Source organism: Gracilinanus agilis, chromosome 4 (genome assembly GCF_016433145.1).
Source record: "Gracilinanus agilis isolate LMUSP501 chromosome 4, AgileGrace, whole genome shotgun sequence".
In the NCBI taxonomy this organism is placed as follows: Eukaryota; Metazoa; Chordata; class Mammalia; order Didelphimorphia; family Didelphidae; genus Gracilinanus; species Gracilinanus agilis.
Genome location: NC_058133.1, coordinates 371,104,697 through 371,120,449, shown reverse-complemented (window position 1 = coordinate 371,120,449; position 15,753 = coordinate 371,104,697). Strand labels below are relative to the sequence as shown.

The following is a 15,753-nucleotide window of genomic DNA, read 5'->3' as shown; positions in this document are numbered from 1 at the left end:
CAGCGGTGCTCATGGCACTCTGCTGATTAGAGTTATGTCCTTTCTGGCTTTTCCTCCCACAATTCCACAACAAAAAATTGCTTATAATTTTATTCAGTGGCTACCCACAAAATAGCACCCTTGATCAATAAGAGTGATATTTTGTGATAAATGTGAGCAATTTTAACATGAGAATTACAGGGGTTTAAAAGTCAAGACAGACAACTCTAAACTATTAAGTATCATGAAGACCCCTTGCTATGGGGAGTCCCTTCTTTAACCACTATCTTGGAAGAATCAAAATTGCAGGTGACCCTAGTGATGGGATATGGCCTATGATGACTTGTGTGCAAGAAATGGGATAAAAGATGTCATTAAGGACATGAGTGAATGGAAAGGGAGATGGGTAGGTCACAAAGCATGAAGGAGAGTCAACAAAAAGATAACCTAGTGCTGTATTGATACTATTACTATATGAAATGTAAACCACTCTGGGTGGACACTTAGCTCCTAGCCCAATCCCTTCTTTACTGTAGCTACTTCGTTATCTTTTGTTGACAGATTTAATAAATGAATGATTACTCTAAGGAGGATTTATGGGAAGACTTTGATGGAAAGGATACCCACATCTATGAAATTACCAAGGAGTACCAAAATGATAAAGATTGGAGACTCTGATTTGTGTACCACATGCTAACTATAATTGGAACCTTTAGCCTACTCCCTTTCAGAGTTGGTTGGGTATATCATCTTTTGCATTTATGGGTTTCTTTTCCTATTGTCTCTGCCATTCATATTTGCAAGTCAAGAATTATGGCCTTTCAAATTCAGTGCATAATATGTTAATAAAACTACTGCCCTGTTCCAGGCAATTGAATTTTCACTGCCAAATCCCATGTAACAAACAGTAGGATGAGCTTGTCTGTGTAGAATACAATTTAGAGTGCTTGGCACAATGACAAATGATAGAATATGATGTTGCTGGACTTGATAGCAAAGAATATGATCAGGATTCCTGGAAAGGGGAGAAGCGAACATAAGAAAATCCTAAGATTATGTGGCCAAAAAAATCACATAATATTCAAAGGGGAAAAATATTTAGCACGAAAACAAAGAAGCTGAAACATACAGGATGTTTCCTGATGAAAACTAACAATGTTGAAATGATAAAAATCTTGGCTCAATTAAAATTTCCAGAAAACCAGAAATTCTCTTGGGTCAAATGACTTCTCTTTCATCAGCAATGGATAATTGCATAATAAAATGAAGTTCCAGCATGGGAATTAAGTTTGTTGTGATAAAATCTTTCTCCTTAGATTAATTATTGTTCAAGTGGGAGTTCCTATGGAAGCAAACTCCTCAGAAATTAGAACCACCATGCTGGTTGACTATGTGGTGTGCTTTTGGTGAACCTAAGGAGAAACCAGTCTTTATGAGAGGGTGTTTTAATTTTAAACGAATACAATTAAAACAAAAGTCTCTTCTAGTCTTCTCAACCATGGCTATTTAAGCAATCCTACAATGATACTCAACTGTGAATAAGGTAATAGAAATTTTGGTCAGCTATCTTTCTTAAAGATACTAAGGCAGTATAGAATATTGGTTCTACCGCCTTCTAAAAAGGCCATTTATTATGAATCAAAGGGCAGGATGATGCCATGTCATTGGAGAAATTTAAAGGTTTTCTTTGAATAATCCATTCCTGGATGTCTGTCTGCCTATCTTTCTTTCTTTCTTGCTTTCTCTCTCTCTCCATCTCTCTCTTTTATCTATGAATTTCTCAATTTGCATAAAAGGGATTGAGTTTTAAGTTGGGATAGAGAGATGTAAATACAGAATTATTTTCTGTTTTTAATTCTAAATTTTAAATTAAATTAAATTTTAATATTATATTTCAATTAAGCAGGAAGTTAAAAAACACAGAGGAAGTTACCAAGCCCCACCATAAATTGCATGATGCTGGAAGCAGGACTAGGGGTCAGGACATGCCAAGGTAAGAAATGAAAAGTGGATGGATTGCTACCTCTAAACAGTGAGTACAAGCAAAGGATTATATCATGGCTAAAGTTCAGAGCATTTTAAACCCATTTCTCTCATCTGAAGTATTGAGGAGTAGTATATAGAGAGATAGACTTGGAATTAAGACATCCTGGGTCACTGCATTTCATACATACTATCTTTGGGTCTTTGGCCAAGTCACTTAACCTCTAAGTGCTCTTAAGCAATCTCTCTAGTGTGATCCCCATTGAGGGAGGGAGTTTGCCTACCTTTTGCTTATAGTTTATTCATCAGGATTTCCATATTCATTTCTCCCTCTTTCCTTACCTTGCTTTCTAGTTCCTCTTTATATGTTGTCTTCCTCTGTTAGAAAGTAAACTCCTTCAAGGCAAAAATTAACTTGTTTCCTTGTATTTGTATCCTACACTCATAGGACACACAGTATCTGTCACATAATAAGCCCTTAATATATGCTTGTTCTGCCTGTCTTCCTGTGTGCCTTCTGTCTACCTTACCTACATACCTACCTATACCAGTGAAATCAGAGGACTGATTCAAACTTTAGAATCTCCCTTAGATTAGAGTATGCACAAACACTTTTGCTGAGGGTGAAGAAGCTAAGGAATTATTTTCTTTTTTAAAGAGCATTAGAGACAAAAAATTGATAAGACATATAGGCATTTGATTCTTTTCAACATTAAAAGACTGAAGTTGTTCCCCTCAACTCAATTAATAGAACAAGGGCTGGAAGGGACTTTATAAGTCATCCAGTTCCCACTCCTCTCCCTATTTTCACAGATAAAGATACTCATATCCATGGAGGTTAAGTGATTTGCCGGAAATATCATACATTTAAATGATATCACTGAAATTCAAATGGAGGTCTTCTGGCTCTAAATCAATTCCTTCGATTCTTTTCTTTCCCTTTCTTCCTTTCTCTTTCCTTCCCTTCTTTTCCCTTCCCTTCCCTTCCTTTCTGGTCTATTTTAATATCAATTCTAAGATAGAAGAGTGACAATACAATTGGGGTCAAGTGACTTGCTCAGAGCCACACAGCTAGGAAGTGTCTCAGGCCACATTTGAACCCAGGTCCTCTCAACTCCAGGTCTGGTTCTTTATCCATGGTACTACCTAGCTGCCCCTCCAAATCAATTTCTCTCATGATGGTATAATACTGTTTCCCTAATTCATTCTTTTCTCATACGATCCATACTTTAGAAATGACCTTAATGGTATTTGTGATTTCAGTTTCAATTCCTTCTTTAACCTATGCAGAGCCCAAACTTTCTCTGGCTTTTTAGATACTTTCCTGAATTGCTGTGGTTATACGATTCATCACATGGTGGCCAACCTTTTGCTGACCAATCACACTTAAGTGGAATAATCCTGGGAATAGAGTTTATCTTGGTAGAAGCTACTCTGTTGACATAGCTGGCATACTGCAAAGATGCACTGTAGAAAACTTTGTTTACATTACATTAAGTAAGTAGAGTGTCTATGTAAACCTGTACTGTGGGACTGTACAAACAGAAAACGAGGATTCTTCAGGTGATCTGTGTGCATTTTCTAGCTAGTGTTGTCTTGATGGCTTGTCTATAGCAATTGCTGAGTTTCTTGGTTAGAAGCTGACATATAAAAGAAAAAAGCTTCGATGTAAATCTCTTTGTATTTGATTTTGGAGTCTCTGAAGCCCAGTAAAGCTCATTTTCTGTACTTTCCATGGATTTCTTATAGATTTACTACTCTGAGTCCAATATCGCTGCCAGGTGATAAAAGTTGTAGCATAAGAAAAAAAAATCTAACTGTTTCTTGAAAGTCTCATAAAATGATAGTCTTCAAGGAGCACTATACCTTTCAGACGATTCTAATTTAGAACCAGGCCATTCACTTCCCAGGGAAAGGAAATGTGTGATTGGTCAGTGTGTGGGTAAGCCCTAGGAACAGGGCAGGACACTGGAGATGGATGAATTTTCCACAAGTGGAAAACAACACAAAAAAATGAATAATCAATCTTAGATAAGAGAACTTCATTCAGTTATTTATTTTAGGCTGGGAAAATTTTATCTATGAGACTGTGGCCCTCATCTCTCAATGTACATTTCTCAAATATCATAGGGATAGTTTACTCCCAAGAAAACAAATTAATGATTGGGTGAAAGAACAGACTATCACTATCAGGGATCCTAAAGCTAAACTAAGTAATAAACAACTGAAAAACAGAGATATTTTTAAGTCTATTTTTAAAAAGACAATCATGGTTTTAAAAAACCACAAAGATATCTCTTAATTTTTTTTGTTATGTTTCCATGGTGGAGGAAAATTTGGCTCTAAGATATTGCCAAAAAATTAACACCTTAAAACTTTTTGTGTTTTTCAGAAAAATCCATTAGAACACAAAAACTCAATAAGCCGAATGCTGTACTGAAAGTGCAGTTATCATACAGTTCCAGAAAAAGTGATGACTAAATCCTAGTGACTGCTAGAGAGAATGAAGTAAATCTCATCTCCCCTGAGAAATGGTCAGATATTGACTGCCCAAAATGAATTCAGAAGCGTGGATTCTTTGAAAATGGGCCTCATCTCATGCTATGCTGATCTTCTGACTTAGAAGGAAAGACTACAGGTCAGGGCTAAAAGTGAGAATGTGATAAGAGGGTAGGAAGTTGCAATTGAATCTTGAGCAAGTTGGGCCTAAGGGTAGGCTAGAATTACATAGGGGTATACTGCCAAATTCCCAGGGAACTTTTTCTAGGGTTGGTTAACATTAGCAAGTTGCTTACAGGGATCATAAGATTTAGAGAGGGACTTGTCCTTATAAACCATTCAGTCCTAATCCTTCATTTTAGAATTGAGGAAACTGAAGTTCAGAGGGATACAAATGACCTGCCAAAGGTCATATAGATAAGAAGCAGTGGAGTTGAGCTTCCAACCTAGGTTTTTAGACTCCAAATCCAGATCTGCAATTTCACTGTCCAATGTTATAGGAACTCTGTCTCTAGTCAGTTCAATTCCAAACAACTTAATAATTCAATATTTTAAGGCCTCAACATATTAAGTAGGTGCTAAGGATGCAAAGACAGAAAGGAAACAATCCCTTGCTCTCAAGGAACTTCCAAACTTCCATTCTATTGCTGGGATATAATAAGTGCATAGTTAAGCACAATACAAAGAAGGAAATGAAGGTGGCAAAAGAGGCATGAACTCTAAGAATATTTGAGGAAGGAAAGAGTTTGAACAGCTAAGAAGAAGAGGAAGACTTTGCCAAGAAGATGACACCTGAAATGAGCTTTGAAAGAAGAAAAGAATTCTGAGAGGCAAAGATGAGGAAGGAATAGGTTCTGTGAATAGGGGATGCTTTGAAAAAGGGCTTCATCTCTCCTTCTAGGAGGGTTAGGCAATGGCTTATGTGAATGAAAGAGGTAGAAGAGAGTATGTCTTTGCTAACAGTTGGCAGGCCAATTTGGTTGGATTATAGAATGCAGAAATGGGAGTAATGTGAAATAAGTCTAGAAAGGTAGGTGGGAGCCAGAATGAGGAAAGCTTTTAATGCCAGGCTGAGGTTTTTACTTTATCCTAAAGGCAATAAGGTATCATTGGAATTTTTTGAGCAAGGGAGTAACATGGTCAAACATCTAGTGTAGGAAAATTATTTGGACAGCTGTTTTGAGTAGATCAGAGAGGAGAGAGACTGGGTGAGGAGGTAAGGAGAATAATTAGGGGACTATTAAAATAGTTCAGAGAAGAGATGATAAGGGACTGAAACATGATATGGTTGGTAAATAAGGAAAAGGGGAAGAATGCACAATATGTGGAGGAATTATTGACAAGACTTGGCCCCTGGTTGGGCACGGACAAGTGAAGAGTCAAAGATGATTCTGAGGGGGAAGCTGGGTAGCTCAGTGGATTGAAAGCCACACCTAGAGACTGGGAGTCCTAGGTTCAAATCTGGCCTCAGACACTCCCTAGCTGTATGACGCTGGACAAGTCAATTAACCCCCATTGCTTACCCTTATCACTCTTCTGCCTTGGAGCCAATACACAATATTGACTCCAAGACCGAAGGTGAGGGTTAAAAAAAATAAAAAGACAAAGATGATTCTGAGATTATGAACGTGGGTGCCTTTAGGGATGTTGATATTTTCAGTTGAAATAGGGGAGTTTGTAGAAGGGAAAGATTTCCTGTGGGTAGGGGCAGGGAAGTTGATAAGTTTAATTTCATAGATGTTGCACTTGAGATAATCAGGTGTAGATGTTAATTATGATTGGTTGGACTGAATTTCAAGAAAGAATAGTGTTATGAATAGGGGTGTGTGTGTGTGTGTGTGTGTGTGTGTGTGTGTGTGTGTGAGAGAGAAAGAGAGAGAGAGAGAGAGAGAGAGAGAGAGAGAGAGAGAGAGAGTAGTACTTCCTATATGCTAAGCACTTTACCAGTATTATCTCATTGGATAGAAAGGAGGAGAGGAGCCTAAGAGAGGAGAAATTTAAATGAAAATCACGGTAGTAGCAGAGTTTGATGGGATGATGAGGTTGAAGTTGGGATAACCCCTGTATATGGCTAAGGCATGATGCTTGACAGAACATTATTGTGAATATTGAAGTCACAAAGAATAAGGGTCTATACCCAAAAGAGAACAAAGAAAGATGAAAAAGTCCAATATGCTAAAAAATATTTATAGCAGTTTTCTTTTGTGACAGAAAAAAACCCAACAAAAGAATGTCTATCAGTTGAGAAAAAGCTGGAAAAGTTGTGAAATATGGATGTGATGGAATATTATTAGGAATATAAGAAATGAGGAAATAGATATGGAAAGACTTCTATTAACTGATGCAGAATGAAAAGAAAGCAAAATCAGAAAAAATAACATTGTAAAGATAACTTGAAAAGCTATGAGAACTATGATCATTGCAATGACCTTCTAGGATTACAAAGGATTGATGATGAATGCACCATCTACCTCTTGGGTATACACACACACACACACAGGTTACCTTCTACCTTAAAATCAATATTATATATTGTTTCCAAGGCAGAAGAGTGGTAAGGGCTAGGCAATGGAGATTAAGTGACTTGCCCAGGGTCACACAGCTAGGAAGTGTCTGAGGCTAGATTTGAACCTAGGACCTCCCATCTCTAGGCCTGGCTGTCAATCCTCTGAGCTACCCAGCTGCCACCTGTAATGTTTTTAAATTTAAACTAATTTTATGTTATTTATGTGAAATAACATTTATTTTGTTTATAGATATTATATTAAAATATAAATACATATTTTGGATACTAATTGATTATGCACATTTATTGCAGGGAATTTGTTTTTGCTTTTCTCTTTTTTTCCAATGGGGTAGTGATGGTAGGGAGAGAAAATGATGTTTATAACTTAAAAAACAATAAAATAAGAGAAGTGCTCTCTCTCTCTGTTGTGGAGCATTGCTACAGATGTGTAATGTTACATGTACTTTCAGATGAGGTCCCTGCATTAGATTTTCTTAATTGTTCTACTTTGTTACAAGAAAACTCTCATGGAGTTGAAGATAATGTGTAAATATTTTAATGTAAAAACAAAACATGAATAATTTTCAAAATCCCCAAAGATACTAAGTTCTAGCACCACATTTTTGCTGCTCTTTCTAAACAGCTATATTTCTTGAGTTTCACTGTATACCAATTGATTTTTAAGTCATTTTATTAATCAGAAGTCTATCATAAAATAAATGAATGGATAAACATTGATTTCTGTTAGAACATTTTTTGGCTAAGGACTAGATGACTATGATTCTCTCCTACCACCTGGTGGCAGCATATAAATATTGCAGGACAAATACCATTGTGCAGTGATTCTCAAAATGTGGTCTGGATTTCTGGATGTCCCAAAGACCCTTTTAGGGGACTGCAAAGGTCAAAATTATTTTCATGATAATAAATTTAACAATAGCACATAAGAACTAAGACTTTATACTAAAGACTCATGCAAAATTAAGAGTGAAAAGGGGGACCAGAAAATTTGAGAATCACTACTGTAGTTATACCAACTTAGAAAACTATCAGAGGAGCTTTACTCCAAATAAAACCACTACTCCCTGCAAGTCTTAGAGCTCTATATAAATTCTAGATTTTCTTATTATTATCCAGCCTGACCCCCTTATTTTTTCTGAATCATAATCTACATCATACTATGTAATTATCAAAAGGATGCTGGATTTTAATTTCAGAAGACCTGGCTTTGAAACTGTGTTTTCAAATCCACTGTTCTCAATATGGAAATATGTTTTGCATGTATAACCCAGATCAAATTGCCTGCCAGCACCAGAATGGGGAAGGGAAGGGAGGGAGGGAGATAAGTTTGATCATATAACTTAGGAAACCTGGTGTGGAAATTTGTTATAACATGTAATTGGTAAAATAAAACAACAACAACAACAAAAAACCCAAGATACTGGATCAACAACAAGAAAAAAATCCACTGTTTTCTCCATGGCATTTATGTTCAGTTTTTGCTAACAGTAATATTACTATTACTTGACATATTTTATTCTCAGGTGCAGCTCTTGGATCAATCAGTTCCTCCATTCCTGCTGTTGTCTACAGATATTCAGGACACTCCTTTCTTCCTCAACGAGTTCCAAGCTGGTTTGCTAACTTTCTCTTTCCTTTGTTCCAGTCATCATCCTCATAGTCCATCAGGTGCACAACTTAGGTGTCATCCTTGACTCTTTACTATCTCTCACTTTTCATATTCAATCAGTAGATCTCTAAGCTTCTTTATAACTCTAGGACTTATGATTCTATGAAACCCAAAATGCAACATTGTTAATTGACCCTGGAATACTAAACCAATGAAAGGAAGTTCTCCTGTGTGCCTGTTTCTGGATGCAACTTTCAGAAATCAGGACAAGAGCTTTGGGGTGGTCCCCTTATGGAGGCTAATGAGAAACATTGAAAGGAATGATACAGGATGAAAAGGCATATATTGGGGATACTGCATGTAGCAGACCACACTGATGAAATCAGGAGCCATTGAAGAATCAAAACAATTTGAGAGAGGGAAGGGAGATTACACTCTTGTCTCCTGATATAACTAATAAGTAGCAAATAGGGGGAAGTTGTGGATCATGATACATCCAAAAATTTAGATAAAAGCTTTCCTGGTGGCCTTGTACCTGCTGCTCTAGAGCCTAAAAAAAGGCAGAGGTACATAGATCTTAGGACAAAAGCCCTAGGAAGCATCATCACACATATGGTGAGCCACCACTGAGGTGACAAACAAATTCCCTGGATTGCTTCATTACCATCAAATAGCACTATGTCCCACAGAGTGCTTCTTCCAAGGGATCCTAGCTCCACTCACCTTGTAGTGAAAAAGAAACAGTCCACAGAACAGGCTGTACAGGTCTGCAGTGAGTAGGTTGAGGTTGACGGATGTTGCGCTGGTTTTCTTTATGACTACTGGCATGAAGCTGTACAGGCCAAACATGCAGGCACTGAAGCCGACATACAATAGCCCTGTGGGAACAAGCACAGGGCAGAATGAATGAACCACGGAACCCTCTCCAGAGTAGCTCTATTGTTCAGGAGGCATGAAAGGTGGAAGTCAATAGTGGAAAAACTCAGGACCTATTCTATTATACCTAAAAGGAACTTTCCCACATTGTTTCTTTGCTTCCTTTATTTTGTAGCTGAGACTGACTATTGAAATGGTTAATTTCTGAATACGGACTTTATTACCTTTAATAACAAGTTTCCTCTGTGTTTTTTTGCAGCCACTGAGAATACAAAAAAAAGTGAAACAATTCCTTCTCTCAGAGAGTTTACATATATAAATATGTACAAAATCAATATGAAATAAATATGCAAGAATTTTTAGATGGAAGGCACTAGAAGCAGGGGAATTTGCAATGACCTATGATAGTGGTGGCATTTGTACTAAGCCTTGAAGAACCTATGGATTCTAAGAGGGGTGGAGAAATACATTCCAGTCATGGAAGGATGACCCATGCAATGTCACAATGGTGGAACAAGGTGTGCTGGACTTGAGGAAAAGAAAGAATGCTTGCTTGCTACCTCAAAAGTGGTAGTGTGAAGAGGGTTAGAATCTTAGTCTAGAAGTCAAGAAAAATTGATTCAGGAGTGTGGTGGAAAGAACCTAGAGGGAAGGGTTCAAATCCTGGCTTTGCTACTATCTGTCGGTGTTTTCTCAGGCAATTCACTAACCTTTTCTGGCCTCAGTTTTCTCATCTTCAAAATGAGGGGACTGTACAAGATGGTGTATATGAATTTCCTTCACCATTATGCCCTAAGGATTATGAGACCTGTATCTGTTGCTTTTGAAATCTATAATGCATTGCTTCTTTATTAAAATGTGAGCTCCTAGAGAGCACGAACTATTTTGCCTTTCTATTCTGTCTGCATCCTTAAAGTCTTCAAAGGACACTTCCATCCCTAAATCTAAGCTACTATATTAAATGCCATCTTCTCCACATGCTAGCTATATAATCATGGGGAAGTGATTGTATTTTCTAAGCCTTAGTCTCCTTATTTGTAAAATAGGAATTAAAAAAAAACCTATAGGACCTTCCTTTCATGGATATTGCAAGGCTCAAATTAGGTAATGTTATAGAAACATTTTCTAAGGCTTAAAGTTTTACATGTTATTAATCCAGTGCTTAGCATAGTGCCTAAAATTGTTTGACTTATTAAAAAACTAAAAGGCCATTGATTTCAGTCTTGCCATTTATAAATTTGTCCCTTTCCTGGGTCATGACACTTTTCCTTTTCTCAATTAGCCTATCAAAATGATCATGAGACTGGTACCATGCAATTCTTCTAGATAACATAATTTATAAATTCATTGAAACAATAAGTCCTGGGATTTAAAATTTCCCATTTCTATGTGAAAAGAAATAATTTTTTTCCAATAATTGTATGACCCACTTTGTCATATGAAGATCAGTAATGGAATTGGGCAAGTTAGTCTGGAGAAGAGAAGATTCAAAGGGGCTGTAATAGGTCTCTTCAAGTATCTAAAGGGTTGCCATATGGAGAAGGGATTATTCTTGTCTTGTTAGATCCCAGAAATCAGAACCAGGAGCAATGAGTGGCAGTTGCAAAGAAACCAACTTAGATGTTAAGTCAGAAAACAAACTATTACCCCTTAACAATTATAGCTCTCCAAAAAGTGGAATGAGATACCTTGAGAAACTGTGGACTTTCACCCCTTCAATATTTCATGCAAAGGCTGTTTTGACCACTTGGCAGGTATGGTATAAAGGGGATTCCTTACCTGAATGGCGTAGACTAGATCAATGCTGGGGTCCCTTCTAATTTTAAAAATTCATTTAGTGAGCACTTCTGGGTGATGACAAGTCATAAAGGTGAAAAGAAACCTGCTTTAAAAATCTTGGAGGGATCAATTTCTCATTCTATAAAGCTCTATTATATATCTACAATTATACATAAGTGTAGTGGGATGAATATTTACCATAAGAGATGGGGTAGTTCTCCTTAAAGGTATTGAAACCATCCTCAAGATCTATTTGGTTCAGAAGACTAAAGCTTTAGACAACTGTTTTTGCTTTCTGATCAACTGAATTTAAAAAGCCATGACCTCTCTGACGCTTGACTAGTGGACCACAATGGGCAAGATCTCAGGCAGAGAAACTATGTTCAATTGAATCAGCAAGGTTCCCTTACTGAATATCTTGTTGAATATCCTTCAGACTGTTATGGCTAAGTAAATCTCCTTTTATTCATTGTTAACTTAACTATTACGGTCTTATTTTATTCCCATCTCAAATCTAAACTTCCAGAGCACTGGCCAGGCCAGTCTGTAGTCTGCAACATCACTTACCAATTCTAATTAATAGTACTAATTCCATGACTTCACACTACATTGGGAAATCTCTAGAAGTTGTATCTTTGCATCGAAATTTAGATATCCTCATCATTTTCCACCAACTAATACTTGATGCAATCAACCAAAAATCCTTTAGGAAAAGACATCTTCAAAGCATAAGAGATAATAAAATTCAAAGAGACTCTGGACATGGGATAAAATAAAGACAGATAGAATCTAACATTTCCAGATGGAAAATTTAAATGTTTCTGATCTAAGGCCTTGCCAGATGGTTTAACCCAAATTCTCTGGGCTTCTGTGGCTCTAACAGGAGAAAAACATTTTAAGCTCTACTTAATATCCTTTTGACCACAAGACCCCATGAGGCTTCCAAAGAGAAATGTGATTTGCTCATAGGGTATGAATTCTAAATACATTTTAGACCCTTGATGAAATGCAAGTCACATCAGATCTATCAAAAATTAAAAAAAAGATTGCAACATCCCCCTCTTGAGTGGTGGAATCACGACAGAGGAATCTGGATTACAGATCTACCAATGGCAGCCATCCTACAGTGTATGTTTCAGCATTAATAATACCATATAAACTTTTAGATCTTCCTTCAAGAATCCATATTCCCTAATAAATAATTTGAAAACTATTTTCTTTGCCCTTGGGTTTCATGCTTTTTATAATTTATTTGCCTTACTACCAGCTCATCAAAAATGCAAAAGTTAAAACCTTTCTTGCATGATTGATGTATAAATATGCATGGAAATGTATTTGGCTTCACCTTTGGAATTGGAGATGAACACAACAGGAAGAAATTGCTTTTCTACTCTGAGCATTGGTGGGAGACATGGTGCTCCTATGCTCATTCTTCCTGAGAGTGATTCTCGGCATTCTCTGAGACTTCTCTGGGAGACTCAGGAAGGGCTGCATGTTTACACTTCTGTTCTCATGTTCTGGAACATTATGGACTCTCAATGAGCCTAAGCAAGAGTGTGGTAGCAACTTGGAGCTGTACTCAGAAAAAAAGAGCAAGGCAGAAAGATAAATGTGTGACAGCCTCTTGGCCATTACTGATCAGATACCTCAAACCACTAACAAATCAATTTTCTTTGCCTATCCCTTTTTTTGGACATTTTATGTAATAGAATAATCTGCTCCAGAGAATGAATGGCAGAATGGAGTGGTGAATAGAGCACTGGCCTGGGAGTCAGAAAGATGTCAGTTCAAGTCTCACTTCTGATATATTCTGGCTGTGTGACCCTATGCAAGTCACTTAGCCTCTTTAGTGCCCCAAGAAAATTCCCCAAGAGGATAAGTTGCAAAGAGATACAGATCTGCATTGATAGACTGTACATATCCTCATGGAAAGTTCCTCACACTAATGAAGTCACATTTCTGAAATATAAAAATAGCCCAGAAAGCTTATATAGGAATAATGAAAAGGATGATATTAATAAAAGCAAGCAGATAAAGTAGTAACACATTATAGAGGAAAGAGGAGAGGAAAGGAAATAAACATTTATTAACTGCCTACTGTGTGCCACGTACTATGCTAAGCACTTTACAAATATTATCTCATTTAATCTTCACAAGTGCCCTGGGAAAAGGGTACTGGTACCATTGAGGAAATAGAGAGATTTAGTAAAGTGCTCAGTCACATAGCTAGGAAATGGTGGAAGCTTTAACTCAGGTCTAAGGGATTCCATGTTTCCTCATCTGCAAAATGGGCTTGAGAAGGAAATGGCAAGCCATTCCAGTAGCTCTCTGCCAAGAAAACCCCTAATGGAGTCACAAAGAATTGGACACGAATGAAACAACTAACTGATGCTAGGCTTAGCTCTATCCATTGCACCATCAAACTGCTTCTAAGAGAATAGAATTTGGAGACTGTAGACCTGGGTTTGAATGTTGTCTAAGTCACTTAAATCTCTGTGACTTTCAAGTCTTTAAGGGTCTCAGTTTCCTCATCTACAGAATGAGAGGATTAGACAAGATGACTACAAAGGTCCCATCTAGTCCTAAAATCCTTTGATATCAAGGCTGAATAATTTGTAATAGAATGTTTTCACATAAGATATATTCCATATTTTTCTTCCTCATATGACAAACACCAACAGATTGATGTTCACCAATAACAGTTTAATCCTTCTGTTCCAAATCTAATACTTCCAGCATCTGTGATTTCATTGGTATTTATCTTAGATTACATCCCCCTTGTAGGGCCTCACAAAAGTCTAAGTGCAATTTTGGGCCACTAGAGGGTGTGGCGAATAGAACCCTGGGTTTAGAATCAAGAAGACTCCTCTTCATAGTTCGAATCCAGCCTCACACACTTAATACTTATGTGACTTTGGGCAAGTCATTTATCCCTATGTACTTTAGTTCCTCACCTATAAAATGAACTGGAGAAGGAAACTGCAAACCCTTCCAATATCTTTGCCAAGAAAATCTCAAAATGGGGTCAGGAAGAGTTGGAAATGACTGAACAATAACAACAAAATCTCTCTAATCTATCTATCTCTGTTCATAGACCCCAGGTTACCTTAAATGGTCTTTAAGACTTGCTGTGACCAAAACATTCCTCATCTTGTGGCCCACTTACCAATTTGATCTAAAAAACTGACTTTATATTAAGCCTTTCCCAACTTGGTATTTCTTGCTAGAGCTTCAGTTACCTGGGAATTGCCTTCAATGATCCAGGAACAGTTCCACCCTATGGTCTTTATAATAAAGTAATAATGAGTTAGGGACTACCGGATTTGAGAATTTTATATATCTGGCTGTTTTCATTAATAATTCTTAAGGAATCAAAGGAGTTTCAACCCCCCCAAAACAAAGATTATAAACAAAAACCCAGTCTGTTACTTTGCCACATACAAGGAATATTGTTTATATGCCTCAAGAGAGCAGTCAATGATAAAATAAATCATTAAGTTGCAAATAAAGATTAATATAGCGTCAGCATATACTAATGTGTTCTTTCTTAGCCTACTATTCTATTTTGTGGATTTTAGACTGTAGAAAGCTCACAATTGGGCCTCACTTTTATTTTCCTCTTTTAATAGAGGGTAGAAATGAGGCGATTTATTTTGTTGGTATAGGAAACTCAAAGAATTGACAAAATTACATCATCCAAAGCAGGTGGACACCACAATTGCAGAGTAGTGTTTAGTGACTTTCTTAAAGAGAACTAGTGGATTAAGTGACTTGCCTAAGGGCATAAAGCTTTATGGGCAGCACTTAAACCTAGATTGTCCTAACTTTGACTTTGAAATCAGCTTTCTATCCACTATACTAGGATACCATCACCCTATTTTGATTGTAGAGTTATTTTTCTAAATTGTTCAACTCATTAACAAAAAACGTGCCAAACACAACATTGATTCATATCCTGACTCTGATACTTATTTTTGTGACACTAGGCAAATCAATGACCCATTCTGACCTTTAATTTCTACATTTATAAAAATGGCATTGGTGATAATTGTAGTTTATAAATTCTTAGTGTGTGTGTGTGTGTGTGTGTGTGTGTGTGTGTGCGAGTGCATGTGTATGTGTCGGACTCCTTTGGCAGTCTGGTGAAGCCTATGGAGCCCCTTCTCAGAATAACATTTTTTAATTTCTTAAAAGAAGACATACATAGGATCTAGAGAAAACTATTACACTGAAATATAGTTTATCTATTTGGGTGGTTAGAAGGTACAGTGGATAGCACACTGGGCTTAGAATCAGGAAGATTCATCTTCATGAGTTCAAGTTTGGCCTCAGATACACTTACTAACTGTATGACCTTGGAAAAAGTTACTTAAATCCTCTATGCCTCAACTTCCTCATTTGAAAAATGAACTGGAGAAGGAAACAACATACCATTCTAGTATCTCTGTCAAGAAAACTCCCAAATGGGGTCACAATGAGTAGGACATGACTGAACAAAATC

General features: G+C 37.0%; 1 protein-coding gene across 1 annotated transcript in view; it reads right to left on the bottom strand.

The window, feature by feature from the left end:
- Positions 1 to 15,753, bottom strand: part of SLC35F1 (solute carrier family 35 member F1) — a 524,228-nt gene that overhangs the window by 29,404 nt on the left and 479,071 nt on the right. The window contains exon 7 of the mRNA XM_044674423.1: positions 9,321 to 9,475. Coding sequence (XP_044530358.1) covers positions 9,321 to 9,475 — 155 coding nt within the window. The remainder of the gene's footprint in view (positions 1 to 9,320; positions 9,476 to 15,753) is intronic.